The sequence below is a fragment of the Microcebus murinus genome, chromosome 13 (assembly GCF_040939455.1).
Source record: "Microcebus murinus isolate Inina chromosome 13, M.murinus_Inina_mat1.0, whole genome shotgun sequence".
Classification (NCBI taxonomy): domain Eukaryota; kingdom Metazoa; phylum Chordata; class Mammalia; order Primates; family Cheirogaleidae; genus Microcebus; species Microcebus murinus.
This window is the reverse complement of record NC_134116.1, coordinates 83,483,634-83,501,082: the sequence shown is the minus strand read 5'-3', so window position 1 is coordinate 83,501,082 and position 17,449 is coordinate 83,483,634. Positions and strand designations below refer to the sequence as shown.

General features: G+C 36.9%; 1 protein-coding gene across 1 annotated transcript; it reads right to left on the bottom strand.

Moving 5' to 3' along the window:
* Positions 1-9,061: 9,061 nt before the first annotated feature.
* LOC142874852 (uncharacterized) lies at positions 9,062-10,766 on the bottom strand. The gene is given in 3 exon segments (XM_076009399.1): positions 9,062-9,163; positions 9,165-9,881; positions 10,134-10,766. Coding segments are annotated over 3 exon segments (1,452 nt in total).
* Between the last annotated feature and the right edge of the window lie 6,683 nt (positions 10,767-17,449).

Here is a 17,449-nt window from a genome sequence, read left to right as displayed (position 1 = left end):
TATATTTTTGCAACATTTTAATGTAAATTCATATACCACCATATAAATTTGTTTTTGAGCTCCAATTATCTCATCTTAAGTCAGCCAGGGACCCTTCATATAGCCTGTTTTGTCCTTATGCCATGAAACCATGTTTTCATGGTTTCCTTATTTCTAGAGAGCTTCCTTATTTTCTAGAATAAACACAGATGTGTGCTTTTCCTTGTGTGTTATAGTAATATCATATAAGTTACAAATAGAGGTCCCATTTGGCATTTCACTTTGTACTTATGGTGCTTCCTAATTTTCACAATATTCTGGTTTTATATTGTGTACTTTATCAATATTTAATTAACATTTCTTTGAGTCATATGCCAGATTTTATCACAACTTATAAAAATATTAACCAATGTTTCCTTCTACTACCTTTGTATGCTTTCTTTTGTTACCATTTAGACTTATCCTTTGTCATTTATCTTACTATAATGCATGAAGAATGAATCCATTTTCATCACTTTAGGTATATGCAGTTACGAAACACCAAATATTAATAAAGGTTTCCCGTGTAGTTTTTATTATATATCTTTTCTTCTCTTACGCACTTTGACACATTTCTGAAATTTCTACTGTCCTGATCTGTTTGCCTATTTTCGTATCAATACCAAACTATTTTAACTGTAGACTATTTTAATGTGTTTTAATTTTTCATAAGATCACACATCCTCATTCTATTTGTTAAGGATTTTGGCAATTCTCATATGTTTTTTCTTCCACGTACACTTTGCAAAACCATTGCTAGCTTTAAAAAATCCTGACAGAATCTGTTATGACAGCAAACACAATGTTGAAATTAGCTTATGGATAAATGACTTCTTTATATTATTGAGTTTTTCTATTCAAGAATAATATGGCTCACGCCTGTAATCCTAGCACTTTGGGAGGCCGAGGCGGGCGGATCGCTCAAGGTCAGGAGTTCAAAACCAGCCTGAGCGAGACCCTGTCTCTACCAAAAATAGAAAGAAATTAATTGACCAACTAAAAATATATATACAAAAAATTAGCCGGGCATGATGGCGCATGCCTGTAGTCCCAGCTACTCGGGAGGCTGAGGCAGGAGGATCGCTGAGCCCAGGAGATTGAGGTTGCTGTGAGCCAGGCTGACGCCACGGCACTCACTCTAGCCTGGGCAACAAAGTGAGACTCTGTCTCAAAAAAAAAAAAAAAAAGAATAATATGCACTATGTGTTAAGTCTTTATTCATATATTTCATGAATTCTTTATTTTTAACTCATACATACTCTGCATATTTTAATTACATTTGTTCTTAGGCAATTTTGCTTTACTTTTTATAAATCATAGTATACCTTTTTGTTGTATTCTTATCACATGGCAATCATAAATGATTGTGAATTATATTTAGAAGGCCTATTGTTTTGTGCATCAATCTTGTATTAGTCTGCTCAACTATTTTTTGTGTTAGGTTTTTTTCTACTAATTCCCCTCGTGCTTCCAGATATATAATCATGTCATGTGCAAACAGCGTCTTACGTATTTGTTTCCATTTCTTCTTCAGCTGTGAACTGCCTTAGATAAAGCTCATTGGAAATTTAATGATTACTGTAGTCAATGCTTTTTGTTTCTGAAAACAGTGGAAAACTCCCTTGTGTTTGCTATAAGTGAGGAGTTACTGAAGTTAGCATGATAGTATATGATGTATTACAGCATTACAGTATTAGGGTATATTATCGTAATCTTAATTGTTGGTGGAATAACACATTTCAGTTCCCTGCCAGCCCAGATAATTTTTCAGACAAACCAGTAACATTCTTCTGTGGGAATTCAGAAGCATCTCACCTTCTTGATACTACAGAGCCTTCCCACAACACCTCCTGTTTGTTTGTGCTGCCCCCAAGTTCACTCTGTGTGGGCCTGCAAAACTTATAGTCCCTTCTACCTTTTGGATGTGAGTATATGTAAGTAATTATTGCTGTCAATATTATTTGTTGTCATTTCTTTCTACACTAAAACTCTCCCATCCCAAACACATGAATAGTCAATTGACTATGCCCTTGCATGATGTCATCAAATTTGGCCAGTATTTGGCATGCAGTTTGAAAAGCACCCACCTATCAAGGCAGTGAAAACACAGCATTTTCACCAGTTACCACTTCAGTACTGATAACTAAGAGTCACAGCACTTTCACCAGTTACCACTTCAGTACTAATAACTCAGAGTCACAGCACTTTCACCAGTTACCACTTCAGTACTGATAACTAAGAGTCACAGCACTTTCACCAGTTACCACTTCAGTACTGATAACTAAGAGTCACAGCACTTTCACCAGTTACCACTTCAATACTGATAACTAAGAGTCACAGCACTTTCACCAGTTACCACTTCAGTACTGATAACTAAGAGTCACAGCACTTTCACCAGTTACCACTTCAGTACTGATAACTAAGTCACAGCACTTTCACCAGTTACCACTTCAGTACTGATAACTAAGAGTCACAGCACTTTCACCAGTTACCACTTCAGTACTGATAACTAAGAGTCACAGCACTTTCACCAGTTACCACTTCAGTACTGATAACTAAAGAGTCACAGCACTTTCACCAGTTACCACTTCAGTACTGATAACTAAGTGTCACAGCACTTTCACCAGTTACCACTTCAGTACTGATAACTAAGAGTCACAGCACTTTCACCAGTTACCACTTCAGTACTGATAACTAAAGAGTCAAGCTATGGTCTTCTACTCACTGCATGTATTCTGGTCACCAGGACTGAATGCTTGGGATAGTCATGTGAAAATTTATTATTATTCACCCTCCTGGAACAAGCCTATAAATATAGTCTTTTGTGAAACCACAGAAAGGAAGGGGACTCTCACCCTTGGAAAAATTAAGCAAGATTGAGTGGCACTCACTGAAGGCTTAGGTAGTGCTCTCCAATGTGGTTTTCTGGGCTCCTGAATTTTTCCCAATAACAACTCAAGTAGTCCACACTACCAGTTATCAAATGGAGACAGTACCCCAAATCTGTAACGTTATATAAGTAAAAATCCAACTTATGCTAAGGTAATTTTTACAGAGAGAAGGAAGAAAAGCAGTCATGTTACTTGCTTAGGTCCAGAAACCTAACAGCAGAGAAGTCATCATTAAATATTTCCACTGTCACTCCTGCTACTGCCCATGCCTCTGTCTCAATGCAATTCTGATCTCTCAGTGTTAATAGTTCAGGACACTTTTCTTGGTGTTTATGGACCAACGCAGTTCTTTCCACTTTCTCACTTCTAATTCTCTACAGCAACCATAGGCTGGCAGGGCATGATGGCTCACACCTGTAATTCTAGCAATCTAGGAGGCTATTATTATCAACTATGATTGAGAGGAAAAAAGAAGGTATATGCGGTGGGAGGGAGCAAACATCTGTCTCTCTATATAAACATATATATGATATAAATATCAATATATTATCTATATGTGATATAAACATATTTGTATTGTTTCTATTATATGACATGTATATATGATGTACATCATACATATATGATACATATATAGGAACTATATTTCTCAGGAATGGAGAAAGGACAAACACCACCAAGCATTATGGTTTTTCGTGCATTTTAATGTTTACTGTAACTTCATCAGGAAACAACCAGACAAATCCAGAAAGAGGGACATTCTCCAAGACAACCAGCCCAGAACAAATGATAGCAGCACTGTTCCATATGAAAAGAGACAAACACACATAGCAATCATATGCAATCTGTGATCCTTCATTGCATCAAGGTTTGAAAAAAAATGTCAATAAAAGACCTTTTGAGGACAACTGAAGACATTTTGAACATAGGCTCAGAATTAATTATTAGGTAATTATTATTGTGTTAGATGTGACCGTGGTATTGTGGTTATGAAGTAGAGTACCTGTTCATTTTTTTTAAGGGGCATTCTTACTGAGATGTTTGCGTAGGGGGTTAAGATGTTTGCAGCTTACTTTAAAATAATTCAGCAAAAAAACTCCACATACATAAATATATATTACTAGATAAACCAAATGTTCCAAATTTTGAATCAGTTGGTGAATATAATGGGTACATATTCAATTATTCTTTTTAGTTTGGTGTATGTGTGAGATTTTATTACTAAAAGGTTTAAGAAGTTAAGTAGGAAAGTTTTAAAACACAGAGCTGGGGGTTTGTGAAGAGCATTTGCAAAGGCAATGAGATGTGCAAATTCTTACTAAGTGCTGTCAGTGCTTTGGCATTAAGAACACAGACATGAAATGTAATACTATTAAATATCAAACTGGAAAGTAGTATTTCTCAAAGTGGGGTCCACAAACCTTGAGCACTAGAAACACCCTGGGATCTTATTACAAATGCAGATCCCTAAGTTCCTCTGTAGACTAGTAGTGAAACAGTCTTTCTGTGGGTCCTAGCTGGGTGTCAGGTACAGTGTTTAACAAATATAGTGTAAGATCCATCTGGATCATTTATTAAATGTACAGATTCCCAGGCACCTTGTCTGGTAATTGTCACTCATTAGGCCTGGGGCCTGAGAATCTGCATATGTAGCAAATCCTCTGGGTCATTTTATGATTGGGTATATATAGAAAACACTGAGTTAAAAAACCAAAAGTCCTCAAGGCAGACTTTACTAAATTTAATTGATGAGAATGACCTGGGTTGCTGGTGGAAACCCCCATATTTGCAGGCCTCACCAAAACCATCTAAGTAGAGTCTTCTGGGTGTGGGTATGGAAGCCTATGTATTTATCAGGAGCCTCTGGAGATCCTGCTATTAGACAGCTTGGGGAATAGCAGAGCACAGGTATGCAAAACCTGCTGAAAGAACAGCCTACAGAAGCAACAGGTTCAGCCACAGCTATAGTAGTGACAGTGCTGTACGATGCACATCCTGGCCTTCTGTAAGTGGTAGACAGCACCTCTGTCATCTCAGTGGCATGGAGGGACATACTGAAAATGTCCAAGTACCCACATTACAGTCCTGAAAGCGAAATTAGAAAGTTTCCTCCCACATGAAAACCTATAAGAACATACTGGCAGGCGTGTACAAGGTGTTGGTGCCCTTGCTGGGCAGAGTTTCTCTGTAGATTAATGCTTTGTCATGCTGGATGCAGAAGCTTGCTGAATGCACATCAGCCCCTGAAAGATGACCTAATCCATTGGCTGGCTGGTTGGTTGGTTGGTTGGTTGGTTGGTGTTAGACTTCAAAAAGGATAGTGCTGGTGAATTTGCTAAAGTATGTCTTTTTGGATGTTTCTGGGGAAACATCCAGACATCCCTCTCTCCAAGTGACCTCAAACTCTACTTTCCTCTTGACTTCTACAGCATATTTAGACTCAGAGAAGTATCTGTCACTGAAGTAAGGTTTTGGAGCGGTACGGTGGGCTCTTGGGGACGCTGAGGAAGGATGCCCTGCACGCTGCAGGCCCCAGCCCCTCCCAGGCAGGAGGTAGTAACTTCAGAAATTGAAATATTTTAACTGTCTGAAAATCAGATTGGTTAATGAACCAATTCATTATACATCTACACCAAATATGAGTATCCACTGAAAAGAATGAAATAGATTTCTATCTACTGATGTTAAAATGTCTCTAAGCTGAAATAAGTGGGAAAAGACACAAGTTCGAAAACTATGTAGTAGAATTCAATTTTAAATTAAACCTCTGAGTACACTATAACATCTCTGAGCTTGGATTTAGGAGATGCTCTTCATTCTATATTGTTGGCATATTTCTAAAGAAGCATGAGCTACTTTGTAATTACAAAAAACAGTAAACTTTTAATAAAAAATAAATACAGGAGCCAAAGGGAGGAGGGTGGGTATACATTTTAAAAAGAGCTAATCTTCAATCTGAAATAATAACCTTTTCATCTAATTTGAGAAGTAGTTTTGATTTTGTTTTTGTTTTTTTTTTGAGATAGAGTGTCTCTGTGTTGCCCCGGCTAGAGTGCTGTGGCGTCAGCCTAGCTCACAGCAACCTCAAATTCCTGGGCTAAAGTGATCCTTCTGCCTCAGCCTCCTGAGTAGCTGGTCCTACAGGCATGCGCCACTATCCCTGGCTAATTTTTTCTATATATTTTACTTGGCCAATTAATTTTCTCTCTATTTTTAGTAGAGACTAGGTCATGCTCTTGCTCAGGCTGGTTTCTAACTACTGACCTTTGAGTGATCCTCCTGCCGCAGCCTCACAGAGTGCTAGGATTACAGGCGTTAGCCACCATGCCTGGCCAAGAACTAGTTTTTAACATACCATACATTGAACTGTTTTTGGGCTTTAGCACCTAATTTGTATAACTGGCATTAAAAAGTGAGATATTTTAAATTTCCATAGATTTCTTTGGTTTTTCCCTCTCCTTACAGACCACTGATTTGAGTGCACGCACTATTGCATTTCACATCTTCCAGCTGAATGAAGATGGCCCCAGCAGTGAACACTGGGAGGAGGAGACAGAAAACAGAACTGCGGCAAGTCACTGGGTTCTGCTTTCAGGTGTGAGGTGGGGTGGCGCAACGTGGGGCAGCTGAGTGAGGCTGAGGTCAGAAGACCACATGCTCCTGGGGCATGCCATGACCGTCCATCGAGGGAGTTCTGTGTGTCCATTGGTTTTGTAGGACCAGGTTTTGTAGGATGTTTTGTCTCTTATACAATGGAATGTTTATCACAAAAGAGGACAATACAGATTTCCATGTAGGATTGTTGTGCTTTCAGATGGGGTACACAGATGGAGGCTCAGGATGCTAATGGAGCCCCTCCATCCTGCTGAGCTGCTCAGGACAACTGTCTCTGTGCTTCTGCACAGGCTTGGCCGCCCAGATGTCACAGGCAGAGTCCAGGGACAAGTTAGGTCATTGCGTGGGAAGAGTGGAGGATTTAGTGCTAAAGCCTGCATAATAAAAAATATAAAAACTAATCCTTTTACTCTGTTTAATTATGTTAAAAGTCATAAGTGATCAGCATTTATTTTGCATCTTCAGTTTTTTAGAAAAATTAAAATTTGAGAAAAAATGTGAAGAACTAACACTGACTTGTAGTCAGGATCTTAGTCTACAGTATGTGGAGCAGCAGGGCATGCCTATGGCACAGGTAGACTGAGTGGGGGTGTAACACCTGCCTTCCTAACTTTAGGTCTTTGTTTTATTCTCTCACAGCTAAATTCCATGGGCTTTGGGACAGCCTCGTGTATGACGTGCAATTCAAGTCACATGTAAGTCACTGTGCCTTTCCCCAAAAATGCTCTGTGTGGATTTTAATTATACTCCTTTAAACCTTCATGATAAACATTATAATGATCCTTTAGGTATACAAGCAATAAAAATATAACCTATAGAAACAGTATCCTTAACATTATTTACACTTTAAGGCCTACTGGAATTAATGCCACTAGAGATGTTATTCTACTATGTTCTCCAAGAGTATATATCTATATATTTTTTTTGAGACAGAGTCTCGCTTTGTTGCCCAGGCTAGAGTGAGTGCCATGGCGTCAGCCTAGCTCACAGCAACCTCAAACTCTTGGACTCATGCAATCCTGCTGCCTCAGCCTCCAAAGTAGCTGGGACTATAGGCATGGCTAATATTTTCTATATATATTAGTTGGCCAATTAATTTCTTTCTATTTATAGTAGAGATAGGATCTCACTCTTGCTCAGGCTGGTTTCGAACTCCTGACCTCGAGCAATCTGCCTGCCTCGGCCTCCCAGAGTGCCAGGATTACAGGCATGAGCCACCATGACCGGCCTCCAAGAGTATATTGGTACCATCTGGTACCTACAACCTTGAATAAGGTGGGATAGGTTAATGTTAGTGAAACAATAAGACTTCATTTTTCACAACAGTCTTGACAAATTACACACAATTTCATTCTATTAAAAGAAATTAAGTTGACAATACTGTTTTACATATGCATTGCAAAATATATATTTTATTACCTAAGTTATCTTAATGGAATTGCTAAAACAATTTACTTGTACAATTCAAAGGGGTTCCAATTATAATGGAGAAGAATATTACTCTGCATGGCTACCTCTGACATCACTTACAACACTCTTACAAGTAAATCATACAGAGGTTCCCCAGTGAGACTCTCCACCCATCATACATTTCAGTGGGCTTAATATGCTTTACAAGACTGTATTAATAATTCCCACCTAATATAAAAAGAACTTTTGATAGTCTTGATGCAGCAAAACTTGACGTTTTTATAAAATCTCTAATGAACGTATAGCATTGAGTAATTTGCATCGATATTTAATTTTCAAAAATCTAAATTTTTTAATGCAAAAAATGATATTTTCAGTGTAATTGTAACTAAGCAAAAAAGAATCTACTTCTTTTAAACATATGTACACATAAATTTTCTACCTATTTTAATTTTGGATTATTCTCTATAACCAACACTCTACTTTTGAGTAATTTCTGAGTATATTGGTGCCTTATTTCTTTTTACCAGAAATCCTCTAATGTTGATCTATACATGATTTTTTATTAAATACTTATTCACATTGTGGCATTTGTAAAATATCTTTTAGTATAAACTCTGGTGTTTTCCAAGATGTGTTTTTTGAACAAAATGTTTTTCAGCATTTACTACATTTGTAGAGTTTCTCTACACTCCAAAGTCAATGACCTTAAAGTTTGAGCAATTGATAGTTGGTTTTGTTCAAGTATAAATTATCCTATGTTCAATAAGATCTGTGATAAAAGTATGTATTGCACCACTCTTTAAAGCTGTACTATTTTTTCCACTATACTCTCATACATTCGAAGACTTTTACTTTTTGCAAGATAGTTTGACAGTTATACATTTATATCACGGTTACCCAACATGACTGCCTGACATTGAGAAATATGTAATATTTAGATAAAGTTATTAAAGGCTCTCCCACTTTGTTTACAATTCTAGGATTCTGCTAATGTATAATTTTTTCTCATGTATAATAAGGTAACAGCTTTTTAACAATCTTCATATTTGCAGGGTTCCTCTCTTGTATGAATTATCTAATGATTGGAAATCCTTGGGCAATATTTAAGGACTTTGCTGCATTCTTCACATTTCTAGAGTTTCCTCATATATAAATTCCTTTATGTACAAAAAGGTATCAGTACTGGTTAATGGCTCGGTAACATTTGTAGGGTTTCTCTCCAGTATGAATTCTGTTATGCCTAGTAAGACTTGAGAACTGATTAAAGGCTCTGCCACATTCTTCACATTTGTAGGGTTTCTCTCCAGTATGAATTCTCTTATGCATAGTAAGATTTGAGAACCGATTAAAGGCTTTGCCACATTCTTCACATTTGCAGGGTTTCTCTCCAGTATGAATTATCTTATGCATAGTGAGATTTGAGACCCGATTAAAGGCTTTGCCACATTCTTCACATTTGTAGGGTTTCTCTCCAGTATGAATTCTCTTATGCCTAATAAGATTTGATAACTGATTAAAGGCTCTGCCACATTCTTCACATTTGTAGGGTTTCTCTCCAGTATGAATTCTCTTATGCGTAGTAAGATTTGAGAACCGATAAAAGGCTTTGCCACATTCTTCACATTTGCAGGGTTTCTCTCCGGTATGAATTCTCTTATGCATAGTGAGATTTGAGACCCGATTAAAGGATTTGCCACATTCTTCACATTTGTAAGGTTTCTCTCCAGTATGAATTCTCTTATGCTCAGTAAGATGCGAGAACTGATTAAAGGCTTTGCCACACTCATCACATTTGTAGGGTTTCTCTCCAATATGAATTCTTTTATGTTCAGAAAGGTCAGAGTATCGTTTAAAAGCTGTGTCACATCTTTTACATTTGTAGGGTTTCTCTTCAGTATGAATTCTTCCATGTTCAGAGAGATATGAGTACGGTTTAAAGGCTGTGTCACATTGTTCACATTTGTAGAGTTTCTTTCCAGTACAAACTCTTTTATGCTGAGAAAGGTAGGAGTACTGTTGAAAGGTTCTGTCACATTCTTCACATTTGTCCGTTTTTTCTCCAGTATGAATTCTACTATATGAAGTAAGGTATAAGTACAGTTTAAAGGCTCTGCCACATTCTTGACATTTGTAGGGTTTCTCTCCAGCATGAATTCTTTTATGCCTGGTAACATGTGAGAGCCGATTAAAGGCTATGCCACAATCATCGCATTTGTAGGGTTTCTCTCCATTATGAATTCTTTTATGTACATTAAGTCGTTCAAATATGTGAAAGATTTTGCCACATTCTTCACATTTGTAGGTTTTATGTCCAGTATGAATTCTTTTATGCACATAAAGATGTGCACACTGTTTAAAGACTTCGCCACATTCTTCACATTTGTATGGTTTCTCCCCAGTATGAATTCTCTTATGCTTAGTAAGACATGACAACAGATTAAAGGCTTTGCCACATTCATAGCATTTGTGGGTCTCCTCTCCAGTATGAATTCTTTTGTGTGCAGAAAGGTATGAGGAGCAATGAAAGGTTTTGCCACATTCTTCACACAGGTAGGGTTTTTCCCTTGCCTGAATTCTCTTATGTTTAGTAAAGGATGACCGCCAGTTAAAAGCTTGATCACATTTTTCACATTTGTTGGGTTCCTCTCCAGTGTGAATTGTGTCATGATTAGAAAGGCTTGAACAAGATTTAAATACTTTGCCACATTGTTTACATTTGTAAGGTTTCTCTCCATCATGAATGTTCTTATGTTCAATAATATGTGAACATAGGTTAAAGCCATCTCCACATTCTTTACATTTAAAAGGTTTCACTACAGTAAGTCTCATCTTATATCTATTTACATTTGAGAATTTTTTGAAGACATTGAAACATTTATTACACTGTAATATGTTGGTGTGGGCAGATGTTGAATATTGGTTTACTCCGTTATAACATCCTTTCTGCTCCTTCAACTCACCCACACTTTCCCAGTCTCTCATTAAGTTTAAATTCTCAAGGCCACAGCTTCCATATCTTCTCAGTACCATTTTTTGAAATGAAACATTTATGCCCTGTTCTGGCAAATGGTGTTGGGTTAAATGAGAAGACATAGCTGAAAGAAATTTAAAAAATAACAAATTATTCCACTTATGTCTTCTTTTTCTTAATCACATTAATATCCATTCCAAATTTAAAATGTCAAATTATATCAAGCACATTAGAAAGATGGCATAATATAATATAGAGTCCCTAATTCTCTTTTAGATAAATAACCATAAGAAAATTATCCTGAACAAGTTGTCTTGGTGAGAATTCTAATTGCCAAGTGAGAGTATGCAGCACACCAGGTGAACACAATGCAAAGAGCAATATAGAGGAAAAAGAAAAGTTTGTTATATTTACCCACAATGGTCTTTCCTACTTAATACAGCACAGTGCATATAAAAGTAAATTCCTAAACCCCAGTTTCTCCCTGAAGCGAGAAAGAAAATAGTGATAGTTATGACCATCCTTCTGGCTTTTGGGAGCCATTACAAAGACTGTTTTCTATGTACCCTAACACACAGTGGATGAAAGAATGGTGCTAGCATTTGAAGGACAGACTGGGTATTATGAAACCAAAGAGAAACAATTGTTACGGCAACAGAAGGACTGGATACCACAGCCAGGGAACAGGTATAGCAAATAATGACAGGCTTTTCCAAGGAAATGTGGGAAAATTGATTTTACTGGAAAATAAACACAAAATTCCACAGAAGAAATATCATGAGAACAGATTTGAGGCTTCTTGTATCTCTAGTGCAGTCAATTGCTTTCAGAGTTTCCCAAGAGAACGCCACTTGATAAAGTTTGTAAAAGGTGGCTTTCTGTTAATCCTCAAATCTCTAGCAAAGATTACAACACATACAAAATATCAGGGTACCATAGCGGGATCAATGAAGCAGAATAATAAGAAATAAACCACAAAGGAATGGAAATGAATAAATTATCTGAAAAAAATAAAAATAAACATGTGGGCTGGGCCAAGTGGCTCACACCTCCAAACTTAGCACTCTTGCAGGCCAAGGTGAGAGAATCACCTCAGGTTGGGAGTTTGAGATAAGCCTGAACAAGAATTAGATGCTATCTCTACTAGGAATAGAAAAATTAGCTGGCATGTTGGGGCACACTGGTAGTCCCAGCTACTGGGGAGGCTGAGGCAGGAGAATTGCTTCAGCCCAGAAATTTGAGGTTTCAGTGAGCTATCATGATAGCCCTGCACTCAAGCCAGGCTAACAGAGCAAGCCTGTGCCTCTAAAATTAAAGAAAAACTAAACTAAACTAAACTAAAATAATGTGAATTATGCATAATGAGTGATATGGGAACAATACTGATTGCTAAATGAAATCAGAAAAATGAGAATATCAATGAAAAATAAAAGCATAAAGAGAAACAAATGAAATTATGTAGCTGAAGCATATGATAAAATAAATGACTGAGACATTTTCTAATGTAAGAATAAAGACATAAAAAATCAAGAAGCTCAACATACTTCAGCTGCAAAAACACCAAGGAACCCATAACAAGGTAGATTATAAGCAAAGTTTTGTAAGCCTCACACAAGAAGAGAATCTTCAAAGCAGCAGGATAAAAATAATGTGTCACTTGGTAAAAGAATAAAAATTTCAAAGCAGAAACACTATATCCAGCAAAACTGCCTATTTAAATAAAGAAAAATAAAGATTTACAAGATAGTTATTCTGAAAAAGTTTATCACCACTAGACCTGCCCCACAAAAACATGCTAAAGAGAGCCCCTTGCATTGAAAATAAAAAATGCCAGAAAACAAAACAAACTCATATAAAAATAAACAACTCTCTTGGAAAAATACATAGGTTCACTTAGGTAAAATTCTGTAGTATTATACTGATGGTACAGAAAACACTTTTAGTCCTGCTCTAAAACTGGAAGACAAAAACATAAAAATACCACTAAACTTCTGTTAAGGGATACAATGTAAAAAGATATAACTGGTGATATCAGTAACACAGTTGAGGGAACAGGTAATGAGGAAGAATTTTTATATACAACTAAAATTAAAATGTTACCAGTTTAAATATATTCTTATAACTATAAGAAGTAGTGTATAATCATGGTGGTAACCAAAATACCTATAGAAATACACTAAAATAATAAGAAATAAGTCAAAGCAAGACATTACAAAACACAATGAGACACAAAGAGAGAAAAATGGGGCAAAATAGCTACAAGAATCAAAATAATAATAATTGTAACTCCCTCCATTTCAGAAAATTATATAAATATGCATGGGCTTAACTTCGCAAACAAAAGACAAATTGAATAAAGATAGGAATATAAGAAAATAAAACAAAGTAACTATATTGTCTGCAAGAGACTCATCATCAATGAAATGACAAAAATGGACTTAAAATTGGGAAGACAGAAAAAGACATTCCAAGCAAATGTTAGTCCAATGAGAGCAGGGGAGGTGACAATTAGGCACAATATATTTTGAGGCAAAACCTGTCCTATTTGATAAAATATATTTTAAGGAAAACTTGTCAAAAAAGACAAACAAGAATATATATATATATATATATATTTTTTTTTTTTTTTTTTTTTTGAGACAGAGTCTTCCTTTGTTGCCCAGGCTAGAGTGAGTGCCGTGGCGTCAGCCTAGCTCACAGCAACCTCAAACTCCTGGGCTCAAGCAATCCTTCTGCCTCAGCCTCCCTCGTAGCTAGGACTACAAGCATGCGCCACCATGCCCGGCTAATTTTTTTCTATATATATTAGTTGGCCAATTAATTTCTTTCTATTTATAGTATAGACGGGGTCTTGCTCTTACTAAGGGTGGTTTTAAACTCCTGACCTTGAGCAATCCTCCCGCCTTGGCCTCCCAGAGTGCTAGGATTACAGGCGTGAGCCACCGTGCCCAGCCAAGAATATTAAATAATAAAAAATTATTCATTCACTGAGAACCGATCATTTATTTTTCTATATTTATATTTATAATGTTATATATATCTGTATAAAATCAGAGTTGCAAAATATGTAAAGGAAACACTGACAAAACTGAATCAAGAAACACATAGCAATATAATAATGTTAGGATAATTCAATACCCTACTTTTGGTTACGAATACTAATGCAACACAGAATATTAATAAAGGAACAGAAAACTTGAAAGCACTGTAAAACAAGTATATCTGGCCAGGTGCGGTGGCTCATGCCTGTAATCCTAACACTCTGGGAGGCCGAGGTGGGCGGATTGCTCAAGGTCAGTAGTTCAAAACCACCCTGACCTTGAGACCCCATCTCTACTAAAAATAGAAAGAAATTAATTGGCCAACTAAAATAAACAAAAAATTAGCTGGGTACAGTGGCGCATGCCTGTATTCCCAGCTACTCAGGAGTTTGGCAAAAGGATTGCTTGAGCCCAATAGTTTGAGGTTGCTGTGAGCTAGGCTGACGCCATAGTTCTCTAGCCTGGGCCCGTGGAGTGAGACCTTGTCTCAAAAAGACTAAAATAATACAAGTATATCTAATAGATATTCAAAGAACACTCCACACAACAGCACAATACACAATCTTTTCAATAACTCATAAGACAGGGTTCTGGATTCAACACCTGTTAGGACACTAAACAATTCTTTACAAACTTTCAAAAAGTAAAATCTTACAGACTACCATGTTTCCCCAAAAATAAGACCGACCCAGATTTCTAGCAGAAATCCTGCTAGAAACCCTAGCAGGATTTCTAAGCATTTGCGCAATAGAAGCCCTACCCTGAAAATAAGACCTAGTGATGGGCATGGCTACACAGCAAATCTGCACAACCCATGCATTTTGTCATGGAGCGGTAAAGAAGACGAACAGCCCTTCTCATCTGCCCCATCGTGACAGCTACTATCCCAGAGGTGACTGGAAAGGTGCGGGCAGCCCCACCAACAAGGTCTGCTCCTCCTGTCAAGTCCCGGCCACCCTCTGCATGCTGCAAGCTGAGGCTTTGAGGGGAAAGTCTCCTCAGTGAAGTGAGGAGCGGGATGCTCCACTTTAGTATTATGTGTCTCCAGGGGGAAGAAGGAAAGCTGTGGCTGCCATTTTACTCAGCACTGTGGGCCTCTCACCCCCACAAACACCAGGGGATAGGGGGAAAGCTTCAGCAAACAGTCTCCTACTGAGCCCAGAGAAAATAACACATCCCCTGAAAATAAGCCCTAGGGTGTCTTCTTGAGGAAAAATAAATATAAGACCCTGTCTTATTTCCGGGGAAACACAGTATTTTTTGTGACCAACCTAAATGGAATAAAATTAGAAATTAATAACAGAAGGCAAGCCAGAAAATCCAAACATAAATGGAAACTAAATGACACATTCTTGAAAATGCTTTTGTTCAAGGGTTGGAAGACTTACTTCTGTAAATATGTCCCTACTGCCCCAAAGGATCTACAAATTCAATTCAATACCCTTAAAATTCTCAATGTCATATTTTACAGAAAAGAAAAAGCAGTTTAAAAATCATATGAATGATGGTTTTCAAATCCTGACCATGAGCAATCCGCCTGCGTTGGCCACCCAGAGTGCTAGGATTACAGGCATGAGACACCACGCCCAGACTAAAAGAAAAATTTTAAAGTAAAATATTCACTCAATAAATGGTCAGAATATCAAATTAACATACACATATGTCAGTGCTTTCCTACATTAACAACAACCTAATAAAAAAGTAAAACAAAAAATTGCATTGATAAAAGTATCAAGATATTAAATTTTTAGCAATAAATTTAGCCAAGGAGGTGAAAAGGCTTTAGACTGAAAAATATAAGACATTGATGAGAGAAATAGACACAAATAAATGTAAAAATAGCCCATGATTATGGTTTGGAAGAACAAATATTGTTAAAGTACTATATTAACCAAAGTGATCTATAGCTTCTATAAACTCCCTGTCAAAATTCCAACGGAATTAGCCAAAAAACTAAAAATAAAAAAAATTAGTCGCACACCATGATGCGTACCTGTAATCCCAGCTACTCGGGAGGCTGAGGCAGGAGGATTGCTTGAGCCAAGGAGTTTGAGGTTGCTGTGAGCTAGGCTGATGCCACGGCACTCTAGCCCAGGCAACACAGTGAGACTCTGTCTCAAAAAAAAAAAATTCCAAGAGAATTTTCCAAAAAAATAAAAAATTCTAACATTTTTATGGAACTACAATAGACTTTGAATAACCAAAGTAATCTTGAAGAAGAACAAAGGTAGGAGCATGATATTTTCTGATTTTAAACCATATTTCAAAAATGCACTAATAAAACATGATGGTATGAAAAATATGACAGTATGTACATTAAATATGACAGAAAAACCAATGGAAAAATATAGAGAGCTCAGAAATAAATCCATGCATACAAGGCAAGCTAATCTTTGACAAGAACAGTAAGAATATACAATGCAGAATTTATAGTCTCTTTAAAAATTGGTGCTAGAGGCGGGGCGCAGTGGCTCACGCCTGTAATCCTAGCTCTCTGGGAGGCCAAGGCGGGCGGATTGCTTGAGGTCAGGAGTTTGAAACCAGCCTGAGCAAGAGCGAGACCCCGTCTCTACTATAAATAGAGAGAAATTAATTGGCCAACTAATATATAGAGAAAAAATTAGCCGGGCATGTTGGCGCATGCCTGTAGTCCCAGCTACTTGGGAGGCTGAGGCAGGAGGATTGCTTGAGCCAGGAGTTTGAGGTTGCTGTGAGCTAGGCTGACGCCACGGCACTCACTGTAGCCTGGGCAACAAAGCGAGACTCTGTCTCAAAAAAAAAAAAAAAAAAAAAAATTGGTGCTAGAAAAACTGGACATCTACAAGAATAAAATAAGACCAACTTTTCCTATAGCATCCCACAAGATTAACTCAAAATAAAGACTTGAATATGACATGCATTCTTAAAAATATGAAAAGAAAACACATGAAAAACCTTCTTCATATTGATGTTGATAATGGATTTTTTTGGATATGACATCAAAAGTGTGAAAACAAAAGCAAATATAAATAAGTTGGACTACATCAAACTAAAAACCTTCTGCACAGCAAACAACAAAATAAGAAAACTTAAGGAATGGGAGAAAACATTTGAAAACCATATACCTTACAAGAGGTTAATATCCAAATTAGATTAAAAACTCATACAAATCAAAAGAAAAAGCAATGATAACAACTCATTTAAAACTAGGCATAGGACTGAATAGATATTTTCCCAATAAAAACATAAAAATGGCCAACAGGTATGTGAAAATGTACTCAACATCACCAATCATCAGGGAATTGCAAGTCAAAATTATGATGCAATATTAGTTCATACCTGTTAGGATGGCTAATATCAAAAAAAGACAAGTTTTGACAAGGATATGAAGAAAAAAAAATCCTGTATACTAATGATGTTTTGTAAATTGACAGATTAATTATGAAAACAAACACGGAGGTTCTTTAAAAAAAGAAAAAAGAAGACAACACAGCTACCATACAATTCAGCAACCTCACTTC